This window comes from Capsella rubella, unplaced genomic scaffold (assembly GCF_000375325.1).
Source record: "Capsella rubella cultivar Monte Gargano unplaced genomic scaffold, Caprub1_0 scaffold_6, whole genome shotgun sequence".
Taxonomy (NCBI): domain Eukaryota; kingdom Viridiplantae; phylum Streptophyta; class Magnoliopsida; order Brassicales; family Brassicaceae; genus Capsella; species Capsella rubella.
In genome coordinates this window covers 16,130,690-16,152,749 of record NW_006238918.1, presented here as the reverse complement: position 1 = coordinate 16,152,749, position 22,060 = coordinate 16,130,690, and the positions used below count along the sequence as shown (strand labels likewise).

Genomic DNA, 22,060 nt, shown 5'->3' with positions numbered 1-22,060 from the left:
CAGCAGAATCCTCTGAATATTTACCAAAACACCCTCTATCTAGAACAAAAGTTATAGACTAAAAGCTAACTAAAAAGATTCCTTAGCATTTGATCTTTGATGTAAATGAACACTATGAAACAGAACATAATGCAACGTAAGAACTTACAATAGATCAAAGAAATAATCTAAACCTTGTCCGATTTCCCAGATTGAAATGCCAATACCCCAGAGACGAGCATTCTCAAGCCGTAGAAGGATGGACATTAGTGTAGGATAGAAAACAGCATGCTTGATGTTCTTATCATCTCTATACATGAAAAGATGTTCACCGCTCTCTTTATCCCAATGCAAAGTTGGCTTATGTTTCTGGAGTAACGTAAGGTAATCCCTTCCGGTGATTGCTCCTCCACCTCCTGAATCTTGCCCAAAAGAAAACAGTTAATTCAGTTAGTTTTGAAAGAAAAGCGGGAAGAGAACTAGCTGCTTAATTAAACTTAAATGGTTTATTTATATACATACCTCCAGAGATAACAAAATCGTTGCCATAAAAGTTGATACCAAGAAGCACCTTTCTGGCTAGGGTCGAGTCCATATTGTTTGATGAACCAAGTAGGAGCTTGAGAGTTAAATCTATCCACTTGACAGGAGCATTGGGGCCAGGATTCTGGGGATTTGAGAAATCATAGGTCATAAGAGAGAACCCATCAACCGAATCTTTTAAGAACTGAAGATCATCTGGCCCACAATCGTACATTTGCAGCTTCTCTGAACGAGGCGGACCAACCACATACATGAACTGCATATGTTGCTGGTTATTTCTCGGTGAGGTCGTTGAGTGAAGGGCATCTCCAAGTTGTTTTACGAATTGCAGTGCCTAGAAGATTTATTATAAAAAAAATGCTGCATATGATGACACGATGTATAATGTAAAACCAAAAATCGAAAGCTGTTTTGAAGGAGATTGCAGGGCATACAATTTTCCGCATATCCGGGTCATGCAAAACGCCATAAGCTGCCCACCTTGACCAAGACTCTAACACGATACCATCATATTCCATTTCCCTAGAGGTCAAGGCAAACATGATGACAAGGGAATATTAGAATTAACAAGATATATGTAAAGACTGTCATCCTATTCAGAACATGCACTTTACAGGAATTTCAGACTTTTTGGGGAGAGTGGAGACCCTTACTTGCACTCTGTGACTATAAGATTGATAGCTTTCTCCCTCAGTTTCTTTTTTCTAAGCATCTCACCAGGAATTGCTTCGAGAACAACTCTTGGCACTATCTACACAAGAGGGAGTGAGGGACAAAAAATTCAGACAATCAAAGAAAGGATAAAAAAATTAAGCACCAGCAATGGTTAATACAGAGAAGGAATTTGTTAAACTACCAGCGCATTTCCTCTTGATCGAAGCTCTTGGATCCATCCCTTATCAACATTATGTCTCCCTTCCAAAACCAATCCAGATCCTTGGCTAGTAGAAACAGAAACCGAGAATATCACTACCATTATCTGGAAACCCGGAGATAAATGCAAGCACTAAGAACTCATCAACTGATGTAAACGGTATACCTCTTCAGGTCGTACCATACTGGTGATAAATGTGTAAGCTTTGAGTTAAATATCTTCGCCATATCATAGCCTTTTGAGTTCCTGCACAGCAATTTAGGCATATGAATCCAATCCGTGCTGCAACAGTCTCAAATCTAAAACTGTTTCAATGAAACATACCATGGAGTAATGTACGCTAATACTGGATAATCATAGTGCCTAGTTGTTGAATTCTCTGAGGCCTTAGAATGATCCTGATACAAATTGATACCAAAAATGATGAACATTTTAATCGTAAAGTCATCAGCTTTTCTTCAAATAGATTCCAACTTTTAACGAAACCATGGCACTCACAGTGAGGATTTCTTGGAAACTAATATTAGTTTTAACGATTCCCTTGTGACGTATCGATGTTTCCGTTTGTAAGTCTCGATGATCGAATTTGACTTTGTACACGACAATCGAAACGGCGGGAATCAGGATGAAGAAGATCACGAAAATGGCGATGAGCCTCCGATCTGAATCTGGTTCTTCGACTTGAGGCAGTGACTCGTCACCTTCCTTCCGCCGTTTCAAACTCTCCGTCGCCGACGAACGTCGCCTCCTCGCCATCGAGCTTCTCACCAGTGAAGAAACAGGACTGAAATGACATCGTTTGGGTCTTTAGGAGACTTGTTTTTGGGTTAGTTCAATTCCAGATTTACCCCTGCTTCTGGTAAAATATTACGTTCAAGACCTATAAGAGGATATCAGAGTCAGAGATGCATCAGTCTGTAAGGAGGGTTTTATGATTCTATAAACCCCAATCCAAATCTTCGCGACCAGAAGTAGATTCTTCTGCTGAACCTGTTTCTAGATTGAACCAAAGCGATAAGGTGAGGCTTTTTTTTTTCTCATTTCGAATTTCTTATATTTTGTTCCTCGTAGAAGACTTAGGAGTTCATTTCTTAAATTTACAGGCTTTGAGTCTCAAAAATGGAGCCAAAGCTCCTGCTTTCTGCACATAAACCCTTGTTTGTCTCTTGCAACTCTCCATTCAATGAAAAACCTTATCTTTCTGTCAAATCCCGTTTGCCCATGTCCACAATTCGAGCTGCGAAGTCTCAGTTTATGGGGGAAGGTTTGATTTTGGGGAACAAATATGGGTTTTGGAGCGCTTCGAGGAAGACCCGTGTCGTTGTTGAACCTGTGAGAGCTGCTGTAAAGAGAAGGAAAGAGCTTACTTTTGATAACGTTGTTCAAAGGGACAAGAAACTTAAATTAGTGTTGAACATTAGAAAGATTCTTGTGAGTCAACCTGATAGGATGATGTCTCTTAGAGGTTTGGGTAAGTACAGGAGAGATTTGGGTTTGAAGAAGCGTCGTCGGTTTATAGCTCTGCTTAGGAAATATCCTGGTGTGTTTGAGATAGTTGAAGAAGGAGCATATTCATTGAGGTTCAAGATGACATCAGAGGCTGAAAGGCTCTATCTTGAGGAAATGAGGATTAGGAATGAGCTTGAAGATGTACTAGTTGTTAAGTTGAGGAAATTGGTGATGATGTCAATTGATAAGCGGATATTATTGGAGAAACTTTCTCATTTGAGGACTGATTTAGGGCTTCCTTTAGAATTCCGCGATACAATTTGCCAGCGTTACCCACAATATTTCCGTGTGGTTCCTACTCCTAGAGGTCCGGCTTTAGAGTTGACTCACTGGGATCCTGAGCTTGCAGTGTCAGCTGCTGAGTTATCCGAGGAGGATAATAGGACTAGAGAATCAGAAGAGAGAAATTTGATTATTGATAGACCTCCTAAGTTCAATAGGGTTAAGCTACCAAGGGGTCTCAATCTTTCAAAGAGTGAGACGAGGAAGATAAGTCAGTTCCGTGACATGCCGTATATATCTCCTTACAAGGATTTCTCCCACTTGAGGTCGGGAACACTCGAGAAAGAAAAGCATGCTTGTGGGGTTATACATGAGCTTTTAAGCTTAACGACTGAGAAAAGAACTTTGGTGGATCACTTGACTCATTTCCGTGAGGAATTCAGATTCTCGCAACAGCTAAGAGGAATGCTTATAAGGCATCCTGATCTTTTCTACGTATCTTTAAAGGGGGAAAGAGATTCAGTTTTCTTAAGAGATGCTTACAGGAACTCTGAATTAATCGATAAAGATCCTTTAACTCTTGTGAAAGAAAAAATGCGTGCACTTGTCTCTGTACCAAGATTCCCAAGAAGAGGAGGACCCAGGAAAGACGAAGAAGGAAGAGACGAACAGATAGATGGAAGCGATGCAGAGGGTGAGGACGAAGAAGAAAGTGATGCTGAAGAATGGTCTGATGTTGATAATTACTTAGAAGGTGCGGATGGTGGCAATGATGATGATGGTGATTGGACTGATGACGAAGGAGAAGAAGATGTGCCTCCTAACTTTGATGATGATGATGAAGATGAAGAAGATAGCGTGAAGATTGGATTGAGTCCTTCAAGTAGAAAACAAAGTAGTCCTAGAAAGAAGGAAGAGAAAGTACTTACTCCTGTGTTCCCTGATGGTACTCCAAGAGAAAAGTGGTAGAGATCATTACAGATTAGTTCCATGGAAAATGTTTTTTACTTATCTTGTATCATTCTTGATGATGGACACTAATAGCTCAAGTTTATGTATGTTGTTGCTTTTGTTGTAAGAATACTTGAGAATGATGTTAATCTTTCTCAACTTTTTGTAGCGCTTAGATGAGTAATTTGCTTTCTTCTGCAGTGATAAATCTTCGAAACATATAAAACGCTGCGTTTTTGAGTTCTTAGTGAATTAAAACTGAGTAAAGTCTTATCCGGAAACTGTGAAGTGAACAAAATGGAGAACCTTTCTTCAGTTACGTTCCGCCATTGTTACAGCTCCTTGTTTTTTCATCAGCAACAGCGAAGATATATAATTTATCATTCTTCGGCTCGTTGTTCACTGGACATCAAGCATGCGTCGTTCGAATCTATACCAATCTCAAATACTCTGGAACCGTCGTCTTCAAGTTGGGATTTTTATCCGTTGAAGGAGCTCAATGGATGCAAAAATCTGGTTTCTGTTAAAGCTACCCATGCTCGGATGATGAAGTTATTCGATCGATTCGAATTGGAGTTCATCGCCAAGTGCTTGATCACTCGTTACCTTGAATTCGGAGAATTTGGGTATGCTAGTTCTGTTTTCTTCCTGGGTTTCCCGAGGATTCAAGTTTCATGGTGGGATTTATTGGAAGAGATCGATCATTTCGGAATAGAAAAGTACAAGGTTTTAGAAGAATTTGTTCAGCTACAGAACAAAGGAGTAAATTTCGATGGAGTAGTTCTCGCAATGGTTTTGAGAATTTGTGCTATGTTAATGTATAGGTTACTGGGTTTAACTATCCATGGCGGTTTGATCAAGAGAGGACTCGAATGTTCAGACACACGCGTAGCTTCTGCATTGATGGGATTCTATGGAAGATGTGTGAGTTTGGATATTGCTAGCAAGATATTCGATGAAATGCCTAAAAGAGATGATCTTGCATGGAACGAGATCGTAATGGTAAACTTGCGGGGTGGGAACTGGGAAAAGTCTGTGAAATTTTTCAGAGAGATGCAGTTTTCTGGTGCAAAAGCTTATGATAGTACAATGGTTAAGCTTTTGCAGGTTTGTAGCAACGAACAATGTTTTGCGGAAGGGAGACAGATTCATGGGTATGTTCTGAGACTTGGATTTGAATCAAACGTGTCAATATGTAACTCCTTGATTATCATGTACTCAAGGAACGGCAAGCTTGAATCATCTAGAGAAGTCTTTAATTTAATGAAAGAACGGAATTTGTCTTCCTGGAACTCGATTGTGTCGAGTTATACGAGATTTGGTTATGTTGATGATGCTATGCGTCTCCTGGAAGAAATGGAGACATATGATCTGAAACCAGATATAGTGACCTGGAACTCTCTTCTGTCAGGTTATGCTTTTATAGGCTTATCCAGGAATGCCTTTGGGATATTAAAGAGACTGCAAATTGCTGGTCTGAAGCCAAACACGAGCTCAATAAGTAGTCTTCTTCAAGCTGTTGCTGAACCGCGGCTTCTTAAACTTGGAAAAGCGATGCACGGATATGTAATAAGAAATCAGCTTTGGTACGATGTATATGTAGAAACTACATTGATCGACATGTATATTAAAACTGACTGCTTGCATTACGCCCGGATGGTTTTTGATATGATGGATGAGAAGAACATTGTTGGTTGGAATTCACTCATCTCTGGACATTCATACGCCGGTCTGCTAAAAGATGCTGAAGCTTTGATGAGTAGAATGGAGAAGGAAGGGATCAAACCTGATGCTGTTACATGGAACAATCTGGTTTCAGGGTATGCGAATTGGGGCAAAACAGATAAAGCTTTGGCTGTGATAGGGAAGATGAAGGAGAACGGTGTGATACCCAACGTGCTATCATGGACAGCCATTTTGTCCGGATGTTCCAAAAATGGAAACTTCAGGAATGCTCTCAAAGTTTTCACTAAAATGCAGGAAGAAGGTGTCAGTCCAAACACAGCCACTATATCCAGCTTGCTTAGGATATTAGGTTGCTTAAGTCTACTACAGAGTGGCAAAGAAGTTCACAGCTTCTGTTTGAGGAACAATTTGATCCACGATGCATATGTAGCAACTGCACTAGTAGATATGTATGCAAAATCAGCAGATCTGCAAAGCGCGACTGAGATTTTCTGCGGCATTAAGAACAAACCGCTAGCTTCTTGGAACTGTATGATCATGGGATATGCTATGTTTGGGCGGGAAGAAGAAGGGATTGCTATTTTCACTGCAATGCTTGAAGCAGGCATTGAACCGGATGCCATAACATTCACCTCTGTCTTGTCTGTCTGTAAGAACTCAGGTCTTGTCCGTGAAGGGTGGAAATACTTTGATCTTATGAGGTCTCAGTATGGTGTTGTCCCGACTATCGAACACTGCACTTGCATGGTTGAGATGCTGGGGAAGTCGGGTTATCTTGATGAAGCCTGGGATTTCATTCACACGATGCCATTAAAACCCGACGCAACTATTTGGGGTGCATTTCTTTCATCCTGTAAAATCCACAGAGACCTAGAACTCGCTGAAGTCGCGTGGAAGAGGCTACAAGTGCTGGAACCACACAATTCAGCTAACTACATGATAATGATAAACTTGTACAGTAGTTTGAACAGATGGGAAGATGTTGAACACAGACGGAACTCGATGAGGATTCACAGGGTGAGAATCCAGGATCTGTGGAGCTGGATACAGATCGATCACAAGGTCCACGTCTTCTATGCAGAAGGAAAAGCACATCCTAATGAAGGAGAGATATACTTTGAGCTGTACAAATTGGTTTCTGAGATGAGAAAGTCAGGTTATGTGCCGGACACAAGCTGTATACACCAAGACGTAAGTGAATCAGAGAAAGAGACACTGCTAATGGGACATACAGAGAAGTTAGCAATGACCTATGGCCTCATCAAGAAGAAAGGCATATCTCCTATAAGAGTGGTCAAAAACACAAATATATGTTCTGATTGCCACACTGTAGCCAAATACATATCGGTTTTGAGACATCGTGCGATTGTTTTACAAGAGGGGACCCGAGTTCACCATTTCAGAGACGGAAAATGTTCATGCAACGACTCTTGGTGATAGTATAGATACAATAGCTCTGTTTTTTTTTTTCTTACAATGGTGCGTAAATACAGACTCCATCCAACAAACAACAGACAACAAATTACATCAAAACTTTTACCACAGGCTCGAAAGGGCCTATGGAGGTGATCTGAACAAAGAAGCGAGACCGCGTGTGCTTCTATATAGATGACCAGACTAATGAATCTCATAATGGTAGATTCTAAACTCACTGAATCTTTCTTCCCTTCACTGAGTTTGTAAGTGCGACACATTGAGCCATATCTTCAAAGGGTGCTGTATGATTCTTCTCTCGTATCTTCAATGGTTGCTGTGTGACTCTTCTCTCTGTATCCGTTGGAAATATTTCAAAATGTGGCGATGGAATTGGTTATGTTTTGAGCAGCCAGTCTTTCAGAGACACAAGCCAAGGATTTGAGGTTACACTTTATGAGTGATTCCACAAAGTAACATGTATCATCTTTGGTATTGCCTTGAGGAACATCCACAACAAAAGATTCAATTACCATAGTTCCTGGCGTCCCATCGATCATCTCAGGATGTACAGTCACGATCGAAGAGTAATTCTGCAGGGGGGAAAAAACCATTGTAAGAACCTTGATAAATGTTTCTGAATCTGTAAAAAGCTATGAGATTGGGGGATTAATTCACCTTAAGTCTGTGATCACCACCAATGATGTTGATACCGAGGATGTGTTCTTCATCATCAAGCTGTTCCAATCTCTCGGTACTGGTGGTCGCAGGAAGACCAGATCTGACATCTACTTCTCTGAGACTCCCGATCTCAGGATCACCATGAACAGTACATCTGCTTATAAATGGTTTGTATTTCTGCGGCTGGTCAAATCTCCGCACAAGTGACCAAACCTGAGTCATTTATATACGCCATCATTAGCTTTCAAACTAAAAGAGACGAACAAGTCAACTGAAATCGGAACCCTAAATCCGGACCGGAGAATGGAAATAAGTAAAAAATTTAAATCGAGAAATTTACAAAGAATAATAGAAATATCATGAACCGTAAAAACAGAGAGGGTAAGAGAGAATTGAAAAGCGTACAAGATGAACAGGAGCTTTAATGTACTTGACGAGAACAGAGGTACACTGGTCCTCTCTGCAATTATGACGATGATGCAACCGTAAGGACTGCGCCGTCACGAGAGATCCGTACATCTCTGTATCATCTCCTCCGATGATCTCCATCCCTAATCTTCTTTCCCTTTCCAGTGAATCTATCTGGTTGGAGAATGGATAAAATAGAAACTAATAGGGTAAAGTTTTGATTTTTATTTTCTTTTTCTTGTGGTTGGTTGGTTAGGCAAAAAAATCAACGAACACACCGACATATATTAATTCACCAACGGATTTACGATGAACCGACAAAATCCTTAAATAGACTTACGTGTCTTTTTCTTATTGGTTTTTCGTCTAACTTTTTGGATTAGCTATTGACTTTGAAGCACGTGTATCTCTTCTCTCGTCTCCAGCCAAATAAGCTTCCCAATTTTTGTGACAACAATGAATTATCCCTATCATCTTCTCTAAAAAGTAAAAAGTAGATATAAAAGAAGAATCTTATTAGGAATGATGTCAGCATGAGATCACATTAGAAACAGAGTCACACACACTGCTACAACACGGAACGTATACGAAGTGATGTTACCATAATTTGCCGACGAGTCAATTCTATACACTCTTGACACAATTTGCCAGCAAAATTCATTATCCAAAAACATGAAACTCTGTTTTCACTTGCGAGTGCTTCTACCAATTTTACTTGTTCCACACCACCGTCTTTATCACGGCAAACGCCTTTATCATATTTGCTTTAGCCGTCTCCATTGTGGCATCTGCTTCTTGCACCATCTCAGCAGCCATAGCCGCCGTTTCTCCAGCTTTGGTTGCCATAGCCGCCACTTTTTCCAACATTGTTTCAACCTCTGCCACCATTTTTAACGCTCTTTCCGATGCGCCCTTGGCGTCATCATTCATCACAGATGCCCTTTCAACCATTGCTGACACCTCCTTCACCATAGCTACAGAGAATTATCACCAAGCGTTTTTGTTAAGAGTGGGGTTTTAGTTTTAAAACATTGGCAAAACAGAGAATTTGTCTTTTTTTCTTTTAAAACAAACCTCTAGCTTTCTCACGTTCTTCCTCTATTCGTTCCTTGATCTCCACGGCTGTGATGAAATCCCCAAAAGTTGGCTCGTTACACACAAAACAGTTATTGTTCTCAGTGTGATGCTGCATCATTACACAAACAACAAGGAAGTTAGGCCAAACCAGTCACGAAGATCGAGAAATGTTGTAAAGCAAAATATGACCTTTAGAGCACACTTCTCGCAGAAGTAATGGTTGCAATTGGTCACAACAGGATCCAAGAATGGTCTCTTGCAAATGGAACAATCTAAGGGCAATGGATCATCCTCTTCCTCTGTTGGCTCAAAGTCAGCTTCAAGATTTCTCGATGTTTGTTTCTTGTCTTTCTTCTTTAAGTTCTCTAATCTGGAACCTTCAACTTCGCCTGCATCAAGACTTCTTTTCTTTAAGTTCTTAGTCACGTCACCTTGTGGAGAGTTTGTTTCTTGCTCAGCAAGTCGAGATTCTTGCACAGCCGACGTTTTAGGTTCAGAAGAATCTGACATTCTAGCTCCGATTAACAAGTCTGTAAATACCAAAATACACAACAGGATTTAGGATGATTACTTCTGAACCAAAAAAACAACGGACTCTAATCTTCTTACCAAACTCGTTTTGAATAAGAAAACAAGAAACGCAAAACGAAACGTACAAACAGAGAGAAGAAGACATGCGAATAAAAAAGGCCAAAGAGAAAACTAACCTCGCTTTCAAAATAAACCAGTGATTATCGGAAAACTACGACCACCGATGGTGAACACTGCCGACGTCTTCCGATTGCGAGAGGAGGTACCGTACGCTGAGAAGAAGATTAAAAGAAAGAGAGAAAGAACAGTTATTAATTGGGGACACTGAACAGTTTAGTTTAAGGCTTTAAGCAGGTAGGTTCGATTTGAATAAAGAATTGGGCCTAACAGGCTTTCATTAAGGGTAGGCCCATTAGATGTTTTGGGCTCAAACCTAGTTTGACTTTTAAAACTGAACGAAAATGTTTTTATTTTTATTATTATGTTTTTAAATTCCCTCTCGTTTGTCCTATAGTAAAATGCTTCACAATTTCGAAGAAACTGCCCTGACAGTGAGAAAGAGAGTCTCCATTAACCAGCGCCATGCCAAGCTTGACGAAACGTAGTTTGACTGACTCCGCCATAAAAATAGTCCAGAGAATTTTAATAAGTTCCTTCTAGACTTTTCCGATTTTGTAGTTCACCGGAAAATTCGTACTGTACAGTTTTCCTTAATCGCTTTATGATCAGTTTACTTCGTCGTTCTGGTAAGTTTCGTATCGTAGATAAGAACGATATCAATGTTTTATTTCTAGTTCCGTTTCTTTTTCTTCTTCTTCTTCTCCGTTTGTCTTTTTTGTTGTTGTCTCTGTAACGGTCTTCGTTGGGATTACAAATTAAAGTAATCAAATCGATATGTTACTATCTCTTTCGTCTTCAGTTATTCTTGTCTGCTTTGATTCCCAAATTTTAATTGAGCACCATGGGATGAAGATTTGAAAGTTATCTTTAATCGGATCCCTAAATTTATGTTTCAGGATCCGACGAAGAGTAAGTAGCAAATTCTCTGACTTATGGCTTTTGGCCGCGACAATCGTGTAAGGTTGTTCTTTATGTTTTACTCAGCTTCAGTCTTGTCTTAATTTTGTTTAGAATCATTAATTTCACTCATGATTTTCAGAAAAAAAATCTCAGAAAAAATGTTGTTTTGTTTTAGGTTCAGAGATTGGAATTCAGAAGGATCATCATTAACGACAGAGTATGGTTACGGAAGAAGAGCTAGCCCATCTCTAAACGCAGTTTTGAAGAATGTTCGTAGAGGTTTTGAGAAAGGTTCAGATAAATTCAGGACTTTTAAGAAACCCTTAAGTTTTGCTTCACATAAGAGAGATTCTACTACACAGAAGACCATCATAAACCCACAAGGCTCTTTTCTCCAGAACTGGAACAAAATCTTCCTTTTTGCTTCGGTGATTGCTTTGGCCATTGATCCTTTGTATTTCTATATTCCCATTGTTGATGGAGAGAGGCACTGCCTTAATTTGCACCACAACTTGGAGATAGCTGCTAGTGTGCTTCGAACTTTTATAGATGCCTTCTACATCATTCACATTGTGTTTCAGTTTAGAACTGCTTATATCTCTCCTTCTTCCCGGGTTTTCGGAAGAGGCGAGTTGGTAGATGATCCCAAAGCAATAGCCATCAAGTACCTCTCCTCCTACTTCATCATCGATGTTCTTTCCATCCTTCCACTCCCACAGGTAAATGACTAGCTACTTGATTCCTTTAGTTGCTACATATTGGCTTTATTAATAATCTTCTCTTGTTTCTTCTGCAGCTTGTAGTCTTAGCTGTTATCCCCAGTATCAACAAGCCGATCTCTTTGATAACTAAGGACTATCTGGTTTCTGTCATATTTACTCAATACATTCCCAGGATTATTCGTATTTATCCACTTTACAGTGAAGTTACAAGAACATCTGGCATAGTTACTGAAACAGCTTGGGCTGGAGCTGCTTGGAACCTGTCTCTCTATATGTTAGCCAGTCATGTGAGTTTCAAATTCATCAGACTACAGAATCTTTATAAATACACAGGCGTCCCAAGGGTTGATCGAGTTTATCTGATGACTTTACTTTCTCTAGGTGTTTGGAGCCTTATGGTATTTGATATCAGTGGAACGAGAAGACAGATGCTGGCGTGAAGCTTGCGAGAAGAGACCAGAAGTGTGTACCTTTAGATTTCTATACTGCGATAAAAACAGTACTGTTAGAAACGATTTCTTGACTACCTCGTGCCCGTTTACCAACCCTGATGATATAACAAATTCAACGGTCTTCAACTTTGGCATCTTTACCGATGCTTTAAAGAGTGGGATTGTTGAATCAGATGATTTCTGGAAGAAGTTCTTCTACTGCTTCTGGTGGGGTCTGCGTAATTTAAGGTTTGTAACTCTCTTTTTAGATAGCAAAATTCTATGTTTTGAGGATCCATGTGAACACACTTGATGGATGGCTAAGATATGATGAGAAATGCTTCTTTAGTTGCATCTTTAGACAGGTATATCAAACACTAATCTGATAACTTGGTTTTTCTTGTTGCAGTGCATTGGGACAAAATCTCAATACGAGCAAATTCGTTGGGGAAATCATCTTTGCTGTATCAATATGCATATCTGGACTAGTCTTATTCGCACTACTTATCGGCAATATGCAGGTAAGGAGAAATCGCTTTACCTTACCTTCAACACACATTTAAGCCACAGAGAAGACAAAAACACTACTGATGATTCCAATTCCCATTACAGAAATACTTGGAGTCGACAACAGTTAGGGAAGAGGAGATGAGAGTGAGAAAAAGAGATGCAGAGCAGTGGATGTCTCACCGGATGTTACCTGATGACCTGAGGAAACGTATCAGAAGGTATGAACAATATAAATGGCAAGAAACTAGAGGAGTCGAAGAAGAAAACCTTCTTCGTAATCTTCCCAAAGACCTCAGGAGAGACATCAAACGCCATTTTTGCCTCGATCTCCTCAAGAAAGTATGTGCTTCTTAGCTTCTCTCTTCGATCATCCAATTGATATTACATCAAAAATAATGTTTTGATCGATGAAAATAATGAATATATAGGTACCTCTGTTTGAGATAATGGATGAGCAATTGTTAGATGCCGTGTGCGACAAGCTAAAACCCGTGCTCTACACTGAAAACAGCTATGCGATTAGAGAAGGAGACCCAGTGGAGGAGATGCTTTTTGTTATGAGAGGAAAACTGATGAGCGCCACCACAAACGGTGGCCGTACTGGCTTCTTTAATGCCGTGTACCTCAAGGCTAGTGACTTTTGCGGCGAAGATCTTCTCACTTGGGCATTGGATCCTCAGTCTTCGTCTCATTTCCCGATCTCGACCAGAACAGTTCAAGCTTTAACCGAAGTAGAAGCCTTTGCTCTTGCAGCAGATGATCTCAAGCTTGTGGCTTCGCAATTCAGACGACTGCATAGCAAACAGCTTCAACATACTTTCAGGTTTGGTCTCTTTTGACCTATCTCTGTTTTATCCTTATTCCGGTTCTGTTTTTTAATTCGGTTTTGACCATTTTAAATATATTGTTAGGTTTTATTCGGTACAATGGAAAACATGGGGAGCGTCTTTCATTCAAGCGGCATGGCGGAGACACTGCCGGAGGAAACTGGCCAGGTCATTAACCGCAGAAGAAGACCGATTCCAAAACGCAATCGCCCAACGCAAACGCGAACGTGAACGTGATGCAGCCTCTTCGTCGAGCCTGGTTGCAACGTTATATGCGTCGCGGTTCGCTTCAAACGCGCTTCGCAATCTGCGTACTAACAACCTGCCTATGCTCCCTCCTAAACCATCCGAGCCAGATTTCAGTGCCAATGATCTTGGGGACCCTTGAAAATACTCTTTACACATGTCCCAGGACTCAGCCACTTGTATACGTCATCAACATTAAAGTTTAAACTACAGTAAATTTACTGAAATAGGAGGTTCAATAGCCTTAAATTTTATTTATCAAACTAATTTTGGAGTAAATATTTCAAATTTTCTCTAAAAATGGCTGATTCGTTCATGTGTACTTTATAAGTTATCCAACATGCAGGTCGGTGTTTACGTTCTTCTAACGATCAAATATAATATATAGCAAATCATAACCTTAAAAAAACAAAACAAAAAGTACAGAAAGAAAGAAATCTATACTATTAATTGGGAAGGACAACTTGAAGCCAAACAGACCCAATTTTAAAAAAAAAATTTCATAAAATATATTTCAGTTGCCAAACAAAACTAATGACAGCGAAAATGTTTTAATAAATAAATAAATAATAAAAAACAGAAACTACCTATAGTTATGGATCATACTAATTTTGTTGCCAAAAAAGTGGAAAATTAAATTCAAAAATCTCCATGTATATAACATATTTAACATTTTTAGATATTTTTAAACAATAATTTAATATTTAATAAAATCTAATCTATAGTATCTTTTATTTGGTTTAATGATTTTATTCAAGTGTTTATGTTATTTGTATTTGGTATAACTCTTATGATATGATATATATTTATTTTGCGTTACAAAAATCATCATATATATTTTTTTATTTTATATTGATGTTTTAGGAAAAATAAAAGAAAAATAAATATGTTATATATTTTACAATAGCATAAAATATGGAGAAATATTCAACAAAATTGATATTATCTTTAAAAATTTTTAAAATGACAAAGTCTTAAATAAATAATTAAAATGTTTAAATAAAAAAAATCTTTAAAAAATCAATAATTATTTTTTTTCAAAAATCAATCGAATAAATATTTTGTATCACATACAATCTCTTATTTTCAAAATCTTCATATTGAAAATGTTTTTCGAAAATACAGCAAAAAATATATTTATATATTTCCTTGAAATATACTTAAAAAACCAATATAGCATGTGACCAAAAATAAAATCATCAAATAAACATTTTTTATTATTAACATCAATTTAATAATATAATGATGTTAACTAATATGCAATTAACTAATATGCAATTAGCATTTAATAGTTTTAAGTAAGTTCAGGAAATCATATCACACGATTATTATATTTTCCATATAATATAACATTGCCAATCCACAAAAAGAATTAAACAGTTAATGGAATAAAATAGTTATTTGAATTTTCATTACTTAGTAAAATATTTAATATATTTTTTGTTCAATTGATTTATTTCTTTTTGAAGATTTAAACAAAGATAAGTTCGTGGTTTATAAATGTGACTCTTTGCTTACATTTCTTCAAATTTTACGGTAATACAAAATAAAACATTATACTCTAATTATAAGCTGTACGTTTCTACAACCTAATAATTAACGGTATTGTTTTTTTAAATGTTGTTAATTACAGGCAATATAATGTTGTTTTTTAAAAAAATATATGTAAATGATGCCATTTATAAAAAAATATATATATATAATTTTATCTTAGAAGGAAAGAACGAGCACAAAAAGAAACGGTTAATTCAAAAAAAAAGAATTATATAACTATTTCTCATCAAAAACAAGATGATATAAAAAATTTGGAAACTTAAATTCAAGTTCAACTTTTAAATATCAAATGACGGGTATCATACATGAATATGAAATTTAAATAGCAAAAGTAAGTTTCAAATTACTTAAATATTTCAAATATCGGGACAAGAAATAACGAATACAGAAAGAGAACGAGTAATTTAATTAGTTAAATACAAGCTATATAATGTTGGTTTTTTAAAAAAATGTAAATTATTTCATTTATATATAAAAAAATATGATATTATCTTAGAGAGAACGAACGGGAACAAAAAGGGAATGGGTAATTCAAAAAAAAAAATATCTAAACTATTTCTCATCAAAAACAAGCCTATATAAAAAATTTGGAAACTTAAATTTAATTTTAACTTTCAAATATCAAATGACGGGTATGATACAAGAATATGAAATTTTAATAGTAAAAGTAAGTTTCACTTAAAAATTTCAAATATTGGGACAAGAAATAACGGAAAGGGAACGGGTAATTTAGAAAATAAAAAATTATTATCTTAACTAATTCTAATAATATACAAAAGGGAATTATGGGTAACGGGCAAGCTGAAGACATACTATTTATTCATGTGGGTGGACCAAAATATTTCAATTTGTTGTAGGACATGCATAGTGAACGGGTTTGACTGTCCTGATATCTATATTTATGTTATTTTATTCAAAAGTTTTAATGTTTTTCATTAGTTTATGTGATGTGATAGTTCACAAATTTAATTGATTTCTAATTTATCAGTCATTTAGTTCACACTCGATCCGAGTCTTATATCATGTCGATTAAAATATTAAAAACTTTATGATAAACATAGTTTTTGCAACCAATCCCGCACGTACGTGCGAGTCCATCCCTAGTCTTAATTAAAATACCAAACTCTGATCTGGTTTAGGTCCTCCTAATTAGGAAGGATCAAAGATTTGACCAGCGAACAAAACAGTTCCGGTTTTGTCTTCTCTAATCATGAAGAAAAATGGATGATCAGCCACAAAATCTATCCGAAGAGGAGTATGCCTCCGAGAGCAGAGGCTAACTTTATTCCCCACCATATAAGTAGCAGCCGCAGCTTCAGTACCTTTTTCATCGATTTCAACCAAAGCTTTTTGGTATAGTGACACACCAAGGTCAAAGTCGAAAACGCTAGAAGCTTTAAACCCGAATTCAATCTTAAATTTTGGAATTCTGAAATCACCAACTTCAACTGTCCAACTCGGAATGTGATTGTCCAAGAATCCATCAGTAGATGTCATCTTCTCCACAAGGTTATCCAATCCATCATTCTCGTCGGGGAGATAGATATACATTGAGAATTGGCGGCTTGTATCATTATCGCCTTGTCGGTATGGCAGTCTAAGGACCTTAAAACCATTGTAAACCCCAATATATTGTCTTTCATAGCTTTTCATGAAAGGCACATGTACTTGTTTGCCATTGACAAGGTGAAAAGGCTTTCGTTTCGTCATTGACTTGTTGAATTTTTCTTCCCAGGCTCCTTTGAAGTACAATGCGTTTCCATAAATCCAGATGGTTTCGTCTGTAACTGATCCATGAGGAAGAACACTTTTGATGAGACCATTCGTGTGACGTGAAGCCCAAGAATTCACCTCCATACGCACTTCTTCGGCCTTCAAAACAACAAAAACCATAATCACAAAATCCACAACCAAAACCGAACCAAAGAACACATATATACAGATTAGAATTGAAGCAGACATTGAATAAGATATGTAGCTTTCTCGCTCTAGGCACTCTGTTGTACAGTTTCAAACCGCTCTAGCTTGACCTAATTTAACTAAAGCAGATTCTAAACCTAAAATATATTAAAACTAGAAATACTAAATCAGAAACTAACCTTGGATCGGAAATCAACTTGAGAAAAAGTAGCCTTGAAGAAATTCTCAAAGAGATCTTTCCACTCGGGATTACACGAGAACGATTTCTCTATCCACACTCCATTAACCGCCGAGATTTTTGGCCCACCTCTTTTGCTTCCGTCGACAAGGATGACGGAAGCAATCTCGCGGAAGACGGCGTTGAGCTCGTCCGTGGAAGAAGACTTAAGAAAGGAGAGGATGAATGATCTTAGTGTTTCAGTTTCGGTGGTAGCAGCGGTCATGGTGAGGACGGAGTTGATCAATGCCGGAGAGAAGACCAAGTTAGAGTGTTTGGCTACAGCAGATATTACTTTCCCAACAAGTAACAGAGCAACGTCGTTTTGCTTCTTCATCGCTTCTTGCAAATCCATCTTTTGCTTTTTCTTCCTCTTCCTCTTTGAGAGAGAGGCCTCTACCGTGGTAAGTTCTTGGTTCTTCCTTTTCAGATCCATCTTTTAATATTTTTTATTTTTATTTTGTTCTGAGCATACATGTGTAATATATATGTCTATATAGAAAATATAAAAGATGCCCTAGTTTTCTAATCAATATAGAAGAACTAGGGTTTGGTTCATCGTCGAATTATTAAATTTACTCGGCATTGATATAGTAGATAGATTTGGGAAATTAAAAGGCCTTTTAGTCATAAAGCCCATAAGTGGATGAGAAGATATTTTAAGCCCACCAACAAGTAATGTTAATTACGGCTTCGTGTCTTTCAATTCAAGCGGCATGGCGGAGACACTGCCGGAGGAAACTAGCCAGGTCATTAACCGCAGAAGAAGACCGATTCCGAAACGCAATCGCCCAACGCAAACGCGATGCAGCGTTTTCGTCGAGCCTGGTTGCTACTTAGAATTGTGGGGCTATTTTTTGCAGCAAAAGACATGGCTATATACTGATTAGATGAGTTATATAGGAGGTTCAATATATAACCTTAAATTTTTATTATCTAAAAAATTATGGAGTAAATATTTCAAATTTCTCTAAAAATGGCTGATTCGTTCATATATGTGTACTTTATAAGTTATCCAACATGCAGGTAGGTGTTTACGTTCTTCTAACGATACAAATATAATATAGCAAATCATAACAATACCAAAGTCTGATCTGGTTTAGGTCGGTCCTAAGCAGAGGAAGATTCGGAAGGATCGAAGATTTGACCAGCGAACAAAACAGTTCCGGTTTTGTCTTCTCTAATCATGAAGAAAAATGGATGATCTGCCACAAAATCTGTCGGAGGAGGAGTATACCTCCGAGCGAGGGAAAGTTTATTATTCCCCATTGTAGTAGCAGCCGCAGCTTCAGTACCTTTTTCATCGATTTCAACCAAAGCTTTTTGGTATAATGACACACCAAGCTCAAAGTCGAAAACGCTAGAAGCTTTAAACCCAAATTCAATCTTAAATTTTGGAATTCTGAAATCACCAACTTCAACTGTCCAGCTCGGAATGTGATTGTCCAAGAATCCATCAGTAGATGTCATCTTCTCCACAAGGTTATCCAATCCATCATTCTCGTCGGGGAGATATAAATACATTGTGAACTGGCGCCTTGTATCATTATCGCCTTGTCGGTATGGCAGTCTAAGGACCTTGAAACCATTGTAAACCCCAATATATTGTCTTTCATAGCTTTGCATGAAAGGTACATGTACTTGTTTGCCATTGACAAGGTGAAAAGGCTTTCGTTTCGTCATTGACTTGTGGAATTTGTCTTCCCAGGCTCCTTTGAAGTACAATGCGTTTCCATAAATCCAGATAGTTTCGCTTGTAACTGATCCTTGAGGAAGAATGTTTTTGATGAGACCATTGGTATGACGTGAAGCCCAAGAATTCACCTCCATACGCACTTCTTCGGCCTTCAAAACAACAGAAACCATAATCACATGAACCACAACCAAAACCGAACCAAAGACCACATATATACATATTAGAAGCAGACATCGAATAAGATATGTAGGTTTCAAACAGCTCTAGTTTTACCTAATTTAACTAAAGCTGATTCTAAACTAAAAATATATTAAAACTAGAAAAATCAAATAAGAAACTAACCTTGGATCGGAAATCAACTTGAGAAAAATCAGCCTTGAAGAAATTCTCAAAGAGATCTTTCCACTCGGAACTACACGAGAGCGATTGCTCTCTCCACACTCCATTAGCCGCCGCGATTTTTGGCCCACCTCTTTTGCTTCCGTCGACAAGGATGACTGAAGCGATTTCGCCGAAGACGGCGTTGAGCTCGTCGGTGGAAGTAGACTTAAGAAAGGAGAGGATGAAGGATTTTAGTGTTTCATTATCGGTGGCAGCAGCGTTCATGGTGAGAACGGAGTTGATCGATGCCGGAGAAAAGACCAAGTTAGAGTTTTTGGCTGCGGCAGAGATTACTTTCCCAGCAAGGAACAGAGCAACGTCGTTCTGCTTCTTCATCGCTTCTTGCAAATCCATCTTTTGCTTTTTCTTCCTCTTCCTCTTTGAGAGAGAGGCCTCTGCCGTGATAAGTTCTTGGTTCTTCCTTTTTAAATCCATCTTTTAATTTTTGTTCTTTTGTTCTGAGCATGCATGTGTTATGTATAAATACAAATTTATGAGATGCCCTAGTTTTCTTTCTTTTTTTTTGGTCAAACGCCCTAGTTTTCTATTCAAGATAAAAGCCCTTTAAGTTACAAAGCCCATGCATTATTTGGTCAAAGCCCATGGTGAAAGCCCATGTTAAAAGCCCTTTTTTGGGTCAAACGCCCTAGTTTGCTAGGATTTGGTGCATCCTCGAATTATTTATTTACTCGACCATTTGGAAAATTAAAAGCCCTTTCAATCACAAAGCCCATAAGTGGACAAGAAGATATTTTAAGCCCATCAACAAGTAATATTAATTAGGGCTTCGTGTCTTCCAATTTTTTCCCTTTTTTCTCTCTCTCATCTTCTCCAGAAATCGAAACTTCATCATCTTCTTCTTCTTCGTCTAAGCTTTATCGAAATCGAGATGGCGGATCAGAGCTCTAAGCCGTTGCAGTTTTTCGTCAGACTACTCGACGGAAAATCACTAGCCCTAACTTTCTCCTCTCCATTAGCATATGGAGATCAGATCAAGCAACGGATCTTCGAGCACACGAAGATTCCGACGCATCTACAGCGATTGATATGCGGAGGCTACCAGATCTCCGACGAATCATCGGTTTCTCTCCCTGACGCCACCGTGAATCTCGTCTTTTCCCTACGTGGAGGTAAAGGAGGATTCGGATCGTTGCTTCGTGGTGCGGGGAACAAAGCTGGACAGAAGAAGACAAACAACTTCGATGCGTGTAGGGATATGAGCGGACGGAGGTTGAGGCATGTGAACGCTGAGAAGAGGCTTGAGGAGTGGAAGGAAGGGGAAGAAGATAGGAAGCTTGAGAAATTGGCTCATGAGTATCTGAAGAAGCAGGCGAATAAAGTTAAACAAGGTGTTGGTAATGGAGCTACGCAGAAGTATGTTAAGAAGTATAAGGAAGAATCTGATAAGTGTATTGAGGCGGTTGAATTGGCTTTGAAAGAATCTTTTCAGAATGGGAAGAGGAAAGGGAAGATGTTTGCAGAATCTGATAAATCCAAACGACTTAAGATATGGTATGAACTCTCTTTCATCTTTCTAATATATCTGTGCTTCAAAGATATCAACTCTTGTTAGGTTGATTCTGTGTTTTAATAGTTTAGGTTATGAATGCCGTTAACTTTTTTTGATTGATGCTGATGGTGGAGTTTTTAGATTCAGTAGTTTCTGTAAACATTTTAATAGCTGGTGAGGTAATTTTGTTACGTGGGTTGTTTATATCTCTGTTCTTGTCATTGAATGATGATTTTATTTTTTTTCAGGAAGGGAAAGAGAGCTATTGATGATAGTGACAGTGATGATTGCAGCGACGAGGAAGACGAGAAATCTGATGAAAGCTCAGATTCGGTTATGACTGAAGATCACAATGGTGATTCTTCTGGTAAATCATCATGCAATAGCGGTTCAGAGGAAGAGAATGACATTGTAGTGCCCCAAAGTTCAGATGTAGTAAAGGGAGAGATCACCGCTGTTCAAGCGATTAACAGAGAGAAGATTGATGATTTACCTATTACTGTTGCTGCTGCTGCAATGGGTCATACTGAAAAGGAGGATAAGTTAAGTGGAGACGCCGAGAAGAAGAATCTGGTCGAGGTAGCTGTTAAGAATCAAGGCAATGATTCTGATGTAAAGACAGGAGGAGCTGCTGGGGAAACAGAGTCTGTTAGTGCAGTGTGTTGCACACCTGTTAAACCGCCTGTTAAACCGCTTAACTTTGATGATTTCAGTTCAGCAACAGATATGGAGGTATGTATTTATACGCAAATTCAAAATGATGTCTTTGATTACAATATGTGTTACATAGTTCATAATTCATATGTTGCATCAATCATACCACCAAACCTATCTTTGAATCCATCCGTGTTCTCTGGTTTCAGGTTTTAGGAATGGATAGATTAAAGACTGAGCTTCAGTCACGTGGACTGAAATGCGGAGGGACATTGCAAGAGCGTGCTGCGAGGCTCTTCTTACTTAAATCAACACCACTCGATAAACTCCCAAAGAAATTGCTGGCCAAGAAATGATGAAGAACTTGCAACTCCAAAAAAAAACTACTACACTTTTGTTGTCATCTGTTTGTAGTACAATAACACAACCCACATGTGTAATATCAGCTGTAATTTATACTAATCTACCAAGATTATCACTTTTCGCAATCATTCTCCT

At 38.2% G+C, this 22,060-nt stretch overlaps 9 protein-coding genes across 14 annotated transcripts; 4 read left to right on the top strand and 5 right to left on the bottom strand.

Moving 5' to 3' along the window:
• Positions 1-38: 38 nt before the first annotated feature.
• On the bottom strand, positions 39-2,189 carry LOC17881604 (chitinase domain-containing protein 1). Of its 2 annotated transcripts, none has more exons than XM_023780558.1 (8): positions 1,895-2,189; positions 1,721-1,794; positions 1,562-1,642; positions 1,379-1,463; positions 1,176-1,273; positions 957-1,044; positions 502-856; positions 39-395 (listed from the first exon to the last, which is right to left on the bottom strand). In XM_023780558.1, the coding sequence occupies exons 1-8, from the start codon at positions 2,150-2,152 to the stop codon at positions 145-147; spliced, it is 1,290 nt and encodes a 429-aa protein (XP_023636326.1). In that variant the 5' UTR covers positions 2,153-2,189; the 3' UTR covers positions 39-144. The 2 variants fall into 2 exon arrangements, with proteins under 2 accessions (XP_023636326.1, XP_023636325.1); XM_023780557.1 differs by having other exon boundaries at positions 39-401; positions 1,895-2,188.
• An 82-nt stretch (positions 2,190-2,271) lies between these two features.
• LOC111830044 (protein WHAT'S THIS FACTOR 1 homolog) lies at positions 2,272-4,249 on the top strand. The gene is made up of 2 exons (XM_023780556.1): positions 2,272-2,415; positions 2,500-4,249. Exon 2 carries the CDS (start codon positions 2,516-2,518, stop codon positions 4,094-4,096), a length of 1,581 nt encoding a protein of 526 aa, XP_023636324.1. The 5' UTR covers positions 2,272-2,415; positions 2,500-2,515; the 3' UTR covers positions 4,097-4,249.
• Positions 4,250-4,349: 100 nt separating this feature from the next.
• On the top strand, positions 4,350-7,244 carry LOC17882623 (pentatricopeptide repeat-containing protein At4g01030, mitochondrial). Its single transcript, XM_023780555.1, has one exon. It carries the CDS (start codon positions 4,376-4,378, stop codon positions 7,199-7,201), a length of 2,826 nt encoding a protein of 941 aa, XP_023636323.1. The 5' UTR covers positions 4,350-4,375; the 3' UTR covers positions 7,202-7,244.
• LOC17882460 (abscisic acid receptor PYL7) lies at positions 7,203-8,502 on the bottom strand. Its single transcript, XM_006288656.2, has 3 exons — positions 8,264-8,502; positions 7,856-8,071; positions 7,203-7,770 (listed from the first exon to the last, which is right to left on the bottom strand). The coding sequence occupies exons 1-3, from the start codon at positions 8,405-8,407 to the stop codon at positions 7,552-7,554; spliced, it is 579 nt and encodes a 192-aa protein (XP_006288718.1). The 5' UTR covers positions 8,408-8,502; the 3' UTR covers positions 7,203-7,551.
• Positions 8,503-8,977: 475 nt separating this feature from the next.
• Positions 8,978-9,854, bottom strand: LOC17884335 (pre-mRNA-splicing factor CWC24). Its single transcript, XM_006289397.2, has 3 exons — positions 9,533-9,854; positions 9,341-9,452; positions 8,978-9,240 (listed from the first exon to the last, which is right to left on the bottom strand). Exons 1-3 carry the CDS (start codon positions 9,851-9,853, stop codon positions 8,978-8,980), a joined length of 696 nt encoding a protein of 231 aa, XP_006289459.1. The 5' UTR covers position 9,854.
• A 579-nt stretch (positions 9,855-10,433) lies between these two features.
• Positions 10,434-13,905, top strand: LOC17881620 (putative cyclic nucleotide-gated ion channel 13). Of its 2 annotated transcripts, none has more exons than XM_023780702.1 (9): positions 10,434-10,620; positions 10,891-10,955; positions 11,076-11,613; positions 11,691-11,903; positions 11,998-12,296; positions 12,457-12,568; positions 12,660-12,896; positions 12,986-13,380; positions 13,469-13,905. In XM_023780702.1, the coding sequence occupies exons 2-9, from the start codon at positions 10,927-10,929 to the stop codon at positions 13,770-13,772; spliced, it is 2,127 nt and encodes a 708-aa protein (XP_023636470.1). In that variant the 5' UTR covers positions 10,434-10,620; positions 10,891-10,926; the 3' UTR covers positions 13,773-13,905. The 2 variants fall into 2 exon arrangements, with proteins under 2 accessions (XP_023636470.1, XP_006287167.1); XM_006287105.2 differs by having other exon boundaries at positions 11,070-11,613.
• Positions 13,906-16,333: 2,428 nt separating this feature from the next.
• On the bottom strand, positions 16,334-17,757 carry LOC17882259 (serpin-Z2). 3 transcript variants are annotated; one of them, XM_006289298.1, is made up of 2 exons: positions 17,284-17,757; positions 16,334-17,056 (listed from the first exon to the last, which is right to left on the bottom strand). In XM_006289298.1, the coding sequence occupies exons 1-2, from the start codon at positions 17,755-17,757 to the stop codon at positions 16,334-16,336; spliced, it is 1,197 nt and encodes a 398-aa protein (XP_006289360.1). The 3 variants fall into 3 exon arrangements, with proteins under 3 accessions (XP_006289360.1, XP_023637436.1, XP_023637437.1); XM_023781668.1 differs by having other exon boundaries at positions 16,334-17,179; positions 17,284-17,676; XM_023781669.1 differs by having other exon boundaries at positions 16,334-16,829; positions 17,366-17,547.
• Positions 17,758-18,326: 569 nt separating this feature from the next.
• LOC17881733 (serpin-Z2) lies at positions 18,327-19,752 on the bottom strand. 2 transcript variants are annotated; one of them, XM_023781592.1, is made up of 2 exons: positions 19,318-19,752; positions 18,327-19,166 (listed from the first exon to the last, which is right to left on the bottom strand). In XM_023781592.1, exons 1-2 carry the CDS (start codon positions 19,750-19,752, stop codon positions 18,432-18,434), a joined length of 1,170 nt encoding a protein of 389 aa, XP_023637360.1. In that variant the 3' UTR covers positions 18,327-18,431. The 2 variants fall into 2 exon arrangements, with proteins under 2 accessions (XP_023637360.1, XP_023637361.1); XM_023781593.1 differs by having other exon boundaries at positions 18,327-18,939; positions 19,457-19,623.
• Positions 19,753-20,210: 458 nt separating this feature from the next.
• Positions 20,211-22,050, top strand: LOC17884143 (replication stress response regulator SDE2). The gene is made up of 3 exons (XM_006287778.2): positions 20,211-20,910; positions 21,157-21,640; positions 21,772-22,050. The coding sequence occupies exons 1-3, from the start codon at positions 20,288-20,290 to the stop codon at positions 21,916-21,918; spliced, it is 1,254 nt and encodes a 417-aa protein (XP_006287840.1). The 5' UTR covers positions 20,211-20,287; the 3' UTR covers positions 21,919-22,050.
• Positions 22,051-22,060: the final 10 nt, after the last annotated feature.